This window comes from Juglans microcarpa x Juglans regia, chromosome 8D, assembly GCF_004785595.1.
Source record: "Juglans microcarpa x Juglans regia isolate MS1-56 chromosome 8D, Jm3101_v1.0, whole genome shotgun sequence".
In the NCBI taxonomy this organism is placed as follows: domain Eukaryota; kingdom Viridiplantae; phylum Streptophyta; class Magnoliopsida; order Fagales; family Juglandaceae; genus Juglans; species Juglans microcarpa x Juglans regia.
The window spans coordinates 25,365,842-25,372,757 of NC_054608.1; the positions used below are offsets into that span (position 1 = coordinate 25,365,842).

Here is a 6,916-nt window from a genome sequence, read left to right on the forward strand (position 1 = left end):
AACTTTTCGTTCAAATTTTCTTTCTCTTGTTTGGTTCCTGGGAAGCTCAGGATGTAAAATAGGAAGAAGACTTGAGTGCCTTCTATGTTTTTTTTGGGTTGCGATATAGGTCCGAAGTACATACACATTGAGCCTATGTAATTGCGTTGGTATGAGTTTTAGTGAAGGCTTTTGTTTGTTTGGACCTGGAGATCGTGAAAGTATTTTTCCTTGGAATCCAAAATGGCATTATAGGTAAAATGTCATCCTCTCTAGAAGGACTTCGGAAATGGGAGTCATTAATGAGAAAACAGCAGATTTTAATGGCCTTTTACCCATTTGCATGTTTATAATAATGTTTTAGATGACTGCCAATCTATAGGGACCATTTTCTAGCTAGTTTTATCTAAAACACAGTGGTGAAAGATCATATTCATGTAGCATGTGTTGTAGCAAGCCCTTAGATTTTGAATTGCATGTGAACTGTCTGATAGTTGGATTTATAACCATATACCTGGTTTGCAGATCATTACATTGCTTTAAGTAAAATGAGCATGTAACAATTTGCTTTAGTTGGGGTGTTAGAGGGATTGAGGGGGGTTGTGTTTAAGAATTACTATTTAAAAATTAGTTATCAAAAAGGAAAACAAAGAACATCACACAATTGAAACTTATTTATTTATTAATTACGATGGCATTGTGTTTCATGGTAAGAGTATTTTCATTGATGCATAGAACAGCTCAAGTTTTTTTTTTTTGATAAGTGAGAACTGCTCAGGTTATAATTGGTAATATTGTAAGCCTTGTGCTGAACAAATCTATTTAGGAAGTCTAACAATGGGCATGCTAAACAGAGATTGAGGAAGCTATTTTGTTGAGATTATTGTTTTAAATATATTATTTTACATGTTATAAAAAAAATGACAAGATTCTTAATCAACTTATTTGATTCCTTTGTTTTCACATTTAGGAATTGGACGGTCAATCACTTGGGACATCTATGCAGTTCGATACATTTGGATTTACAGCTGCAGAACTTGCTCGTAAACAAGCTGAAAAGGAACGACAACAAAGGTTAAGTTTCTTTAATTGTGATAATTTATATCAGTATTTTATTTGATGCCTATCTATTGGTTAAGCAAGTTGATTTGCAAGTGTTGGAACTTGGGATTCTGTGGACTAAGCTAAGTAGTAGCATGTATTACATCTAAAAAATAATGTTCTAATAATATATTATTTAACTCATCTAAAATTATCTCTCTCATTTCATTCATCTCACTATCTAAACGACCCCTTAATCTATTCTGTATTTTGTTTTTGTTTTAATGCATTGGGGTTTAAAGTCGACGGAAGGACAGAATCCCTTTATCTTCCACCGAACGAATCGCAGTACTGAGCACAAAGCAGAAGGAAAACAAAAAAACTCTACAATCAATCGCCATGGCTGAACAAGTGGAGCAAAACCAAGTGGATCCCTTTGACGAAATGAAGAAGGAGAAGCGCAAGAGAAAGAGGCTTAAGAAAGGGAAAGAGGCACCTGAAGAAGCTGGGGGGAATAAGATGAAGAAGAAGGCTAAGAAGCAAAAGAAGAGGGAGGAGAATGACGAGGAACAGAGAGGGGATGGTGGTGGTGGTGAGGAACTGAAGGAAGAGGAGGAGAAGAAGGTGAACAGTAATCGTGGAGGGTCTGGGATTATGAGCACCGAACCCTTTGAATCTTTAGGATTGTCTGAATCCACTTTCAAGGCTATTAAGGATTCGGGATTTCAGCATATGACTCGGGTATAGCTACTGATATCCTCTGAAAGTTTATATGTGAACTTTTGTTGTCTCTCTTTTTCTTCCGTTTATTTTGTGCCTATTTTCTTATTTGGTAGCTCAGAGAAGGAAGAGAAAAAGAACAATAAATATGAGGAAGAGGGAAATTTAAAGCCTTTTCTTGTTTCGATCGAAAATGATTTTTGATAATTAAAAAATTTTTATAATGTTAATTATGTTTAGATCGAAGATTATTAAGAATGTAATGTTAATTTGACTCAGTCTGTATAGGAATTTGGGTTCCAAAATAAGTTGAAAATGCTTGAGGAATTTCTCAAGCACTCAAGCTCTGGTACGATATCTTCCAAAATGAGTGAACCTTACTGAGAATTTCTCTTTGTTTATATGTACTTTGTGATTCTTTATTGGGTTTATAAGAACTTTACCTTTAGTGACATTATAGACCCGACTCCAAGATGCAAGAGTAAAAGGTCCCGGATTAGTGACTGGTGTTTTTTAGCTATGCATCACATACCTCATGTTTCTCCATTTAATGCTTTTTTTTCCTTTCTGCAGTGTGCCTTTTTGGTTTCATTGTTGTTCTTGTATTTCATGTTTTTCCAAGGAAAATTTCTCTCTTTTTATAAAGCGAGAACGTGGGATTTCCAGGGAAATGCCATGCAGATTTGCTATGTGGTCAATTGTAATGAATAATAAGAAATATTTATCTGTATACTTCATGCTGCATGATTCAGTAATATGGCCCCTACCAATACACTCTCGAGCTCTCTTTTAACCATTGATGTTTGTTGAGTGCATCTTCCAAATCTGGTCTCTTTCATTTGAATTAGATCCATGATCTGTTTCAATTACGTTCATAGAATTTTCTCAATTATTTTCGGTAGAATTTTTTCAATCTGTTTGTAATTTTTCAATTTTATTATTTGGCTATGCCTTTGGTTTTTTATCAATGAAGTTTTGATTTTACTTATAAAAAAGAGCATTTGTTCGCTTTTTTTTTTAATATAGGTAATCAAGTAGTGTATTTTTGTTAGCTTATATATATATATGCAGATACTAAGATGTATGATTGAAGTGATAAAATTTAAGGGAGTTTGTAAAGATCTTTGCTATGGATGGATCTTGTTAACATTGTGCTCTAAGGGTAAAGGCCTAGGGGTTGGCTCAAGTGGTAAAGCCCTTGGGCTTGGGGGTATGCTCCAATCCTCTTAGGTACAAACAATCTCCAAGGGCCATCGGACTGCGGGACTTTATCCTTGAATTACCCGAGGTGCACTTGCGGGAAACTCCTTGCTGAGGGCCTGTGCACTCCCAAAATTAGTCGGGACACTGTTCTTGGACACCCTGTGCCAATTGAAAAAAAAAAAAAAACTCTGTGCTTTAAGGGTGGGATTTGATATCTGAATTAATCTTGATACTTCTTCAGGAACATGATGAGATTGGGGAGAGGAACCTACATGCTGTTAGCACAGAAGATGACAACAAGGATGCCAAGCAGAAAAAGAAGAAGAAGAAGAAGAAAAAGAAGGAGAAAGCAGAAGAAAATTGTGGTAAAGATGCAGCAATAACCAAGAAAGATGGTAGGACCACTTATGAGAATTCTACACCTGGAGGAACGTCCAAGAGAGTAAGTTTCTCAGATTGTGTGGAGGTTTTTACTCCGTCTGATGGTCCAATTGATGGTGATCAGGATGACAACTTAATACGTGGTAAAAGGTTTTCAAGAGAAGAAGATGAGATGGTTAAAAAGGCCGTTCTCAACTATATTGAAGTAAAGGGCTTAGGTGATGAAGGCCTTAACATAGTTCTCCACTGCAAGTCTCATCCCGATCATAAAAATTGTTGGAAGGATATAGGAGCAGCCTTACCTTGGAGGCCTTACAAGAGCATATATTATCGAGCCCATATTTTGTTTGAAAGGAGTGAAGAGCGGAAATGGAGCAATGAAGAGTATGAACTTATTCGAAGTTTCCATGAAAAAAATGGATCAGATTGGAGAAAGTTGGCCGATGTTCTTGGCAAACATAGGATTCATGTGAAGGATACATGGCGAAGAATAAGATTGCCTAATATGAAGAAAGGTCGCTGGTCCCAAGAGGAGTATCAAAAATTATTTGACTTAGTTAACATGGATCTGCGCTTGAAGGTCTTTGAAGAAAAGAAATCCAAGCACGGTATGCTGCGAGATAATATCGCCTGGGAAGCCATTAGTGACAGTCTATCCACCAGAAGCAATGTCCTGTGCTGCCAAAAATGGTATTCCCAATTAACATCACCTATGGTAGCTGAAGGTATATGGGGGGATGCTGACGACTACCGCCTAGTGGATGCACTTTATGCCTTGGATTGTTGCTGCATTGAAGATGTGGATTGGGATAATCTGCTCGAGCATAGGTCTGGGGATGTATGTCAAAAGCGTTGGGATCAGATGCTCAAACACATTGGTGAGCATGCCAACAAGTCATTTCCTGAACAAGTCGAAGTCCTCTCAAAACGGTATTGCACAGACGTACTTGAAGCAAGAGAGACCTATGATAGCAAGCCTGCAGTTTCGTGAGGGCAATGCCGTTGTTAGGTGCGTGACTGCTGTTTGATTCATTAGTTTAAAAGAGTATCTTTCCCCCTTTCCATATGCATCCAACGGTACTGTTTTCTCCTGTTAAATTCAAATTTCAGGTTAGTGATGCTCTGACACAGTTATAAACATTTAATTTCAGGTTAGTGATGCTCTGACATAGTTATATAACAAGTCCGTCCATTGACTTTTTGGCCAAACTTAATCTTCTCATGCTGCATGCACATAGGAAAAGGTGGATTCTGATATTTTATATAGTATGGAAGGAATGGTAGTTGAGACAACTAGGGTCTCGTCTGTTTTAAAAGATGAAATGAGATAAGTTGAGATTACAGTTAAAAAGTTAAATAAAATATTGTTAGAATATATTTTTTAATATTATTTTTGTTTTGGGATTTGAAAAAGTTGAATTATTTATTTTATTTTGTATGGGAATTTAGAAAAGTTTTAATGATGAGATGAAAGGTTTTCAAAGTTTTGGATTTTAGTCTTAAAAGCAAACCAGGCTAAGTGCATTTGCAGGGAATACTTGTCAGGCCTGTGCATTTTCGGGATTAGTCAGGATGATGTTCTTGTACACGGACATCCATTGTCAATAAAAAAAAAAACTAGTTGAGAGAGAGATGGTGGATAAATATAAATATAAATATATATATATATATATATATATAATTATTTGTCCAAAATATTGTGTACTGGGATATGTATAGCTAGTCTAAATTCAGTCTAAATTCTGACCATGTTGCAATGTCTTACGGCGGTCAACAATTTTTTTTTATTGGTAAATAATTATTTTATTTATGGCCCAAATGTATACAAGTACGGCAATTGGGCTGCACACTTTAATTTTCATAACCCTAAAATATATTCAGTCCCCAAATAATTTTATTTCTACGTAATTTTTTAAACAATTCCGCTACGGACATTCGATTTTGCGGACGAACTTGTTCACTCCGCTGATGTGGCATCCGTTGTTTTATATTAAAAAAAACAAAAAGAAGAAGAATACGATTGTATGTTCTGTTTCTCCCACTGAGAATTGGTAGCTTTGTAATAGCTTGGTTTACTGGATTTTGTTCATACGAATCTGGTTCTGGTTAGCTGATAATTTGTAATACAAACTTGAATCCGATTCTGGTTGGCTGGACAGTGAGTGCATGAAAGTGACACAAAGCCTGGCAAAAGCAAAGAGGGACGACGGTGGTTGCTTAGATGGACATGAAGAGTTTATTCCATTGACTTAAAGATCAAGTAAACTGAAGCCTGCAGTATATACTTAAAAATAGTCTCAGACAGGTCCATATATAAGGACCCAATATTGCCTTTAGCCCAAGTAGTATACGCCCAAGCACTTCAGTAAGGATGTGGGAAGTAATTCTCACATGCATACTCTATTATAATAAGTGGTTATTTAACTGTGAATAATAATTTTTGTTATTTTTTCGTTAAATCCGTTAAGTCATGTTTTACCAAAAGGCAATCTTTGACCATTTAACGTGTAGCTCTCTTATAGAATTTAATGAAGGATTATGTTTTACCAAAATGTTTTTAAGATCCTTGACTATTTGACATGTAGCTCATTTGTAGAATTTAACGAAGGATCATGTTTTACCAAAAGGCCCTTAATAGCCCCGCAGTTAGATACTTTGTTAAAGTTTAATTTTTTTTTAATCTTGATTTTTTGTCTTTTTTTAATCTTATATTTTCTTTTTCTAGACAAATAAATTATTGACTTTTTTATTTTTTTTTAATTTAAATCATTATGTTAGGTGCACCTAACGCACTCGGAATCGTTCCCTAGTATATATATACCATGATGGCCAGAAGAATTTGCACTTTAATACCATTGAGGATAAACTCTTCAGATTGAGTTCGGCTCACCATGAGAAGTGTTCTAACTTTTTTAGATCCTTTTATTTCGACAGGCAAAACCTGATGCAGGGAAGCTAGTTGTTGCCACCATTGCATGCACTATTGTTGGGAGGAGTTATGTCTCCTCACCGGCCTGCAGTTTAAGTTATTTGGTGTGATTGTGTATTGTTGTTGGCTGGTTGCAGGATATGTGAAGCTCGTACTTTTAATTAATACACAGAACTTGAGCATGATATTCAACAATTGAACATGATATCGGGTTTGGGTTTAATCTTAATGAGTTCGGATCAAAACAGATTGACTTAAGACACGATTGTTTAATAAGTTGATAACGGGTCAATTTGTTATAATCCATTAAGAAAGTTAAAGTTATAATTATACCTTTATACTTAAAAGTAAAATTGTTGGGATTTTAATTTTGATATTTTTATTGTTTGTATTATAATATTAGACTTGTAGTTATTTTTATATTTATTATATATATTGTGATTTTAACATTTATATAAAATTATGCTAAACTTAATAAGGTCAAACAGGTTAATTTTGGGTATGTTCAACCATTTTACATAACTGGGTTGAAATAAGTCGGGTTGGGTCTTATCATATTAATCTATTTCATAGTATTCACTAACGGGTCAAAACGGGTTGTGTCATGTCAACTCGTTATGTTAATAGGTAGTGTTAGTATTCTCTCTCTCTTTTTTTTTTTTT

At 35.2% G+C, this 6,916-nt stretch overlaps 1 protein-coding gene across 2 annotated transcripts; it reads left to right on the forward strand.

Annotated features, from left to right (window-relative positions):
• The first annotated feature begins 1,335 nt into the window (after positions 1 to 1,335).
• Positions 1,336 to 6,353, forward strand: LOC121242862 (cyclin-D-binding Myb-like transcription factor 1). 2 transcript variants are annotated; one of them, XM_041140858.1, is made up of 3 exons: positions 1,336 to 1,761; positions 3,185 to 4,333; positions 6,259 to 6,353. In XM_041140858.1, the coding sequence occupies exons 1-2, from the start codon at positions 1,420 to 1,422 to the stop codon at positions 4,313 to 4,315; spliced, it is 1,473 nt and encodes a 490-aa protein (XP_040996792.1). In that variant the 5' UTR covers positions 1,336 to 1,419; the 3' UTR covers positions 4,316 to 4,333; positions 6,259 to 6,353. The 2 variants fall into 2 exon arrangements, with proteins under 2 accessions (XP_040996792.1, XP_040996791.1); XM_041140857.1 differs by lacking the exon at positions 6,259 to 6,353 and having other exon boundaries at positions 3,185 to 4,533.
• The last annotated feature ends 563 nt before the right edge of the window (positions 6,354 to 6,916 follow it).

Excerpts from the sequence above, each read along its gene's own strand:
- LOC121242862 (XM_041140858.1), top strand. The coding sequence starts at position 1,420 with ATGGCTGAACAAGTGGAGCAAAACCAAGTGGATCCCTTTGACGAAATG. Across the intron at positions 1,762-3,184 it reads GATTTCAGCATATGACTCGG|GAACATGATGAGATTGGGGA; the intron begins GTATAGCTACTG and ends ATACTTCTTCAG.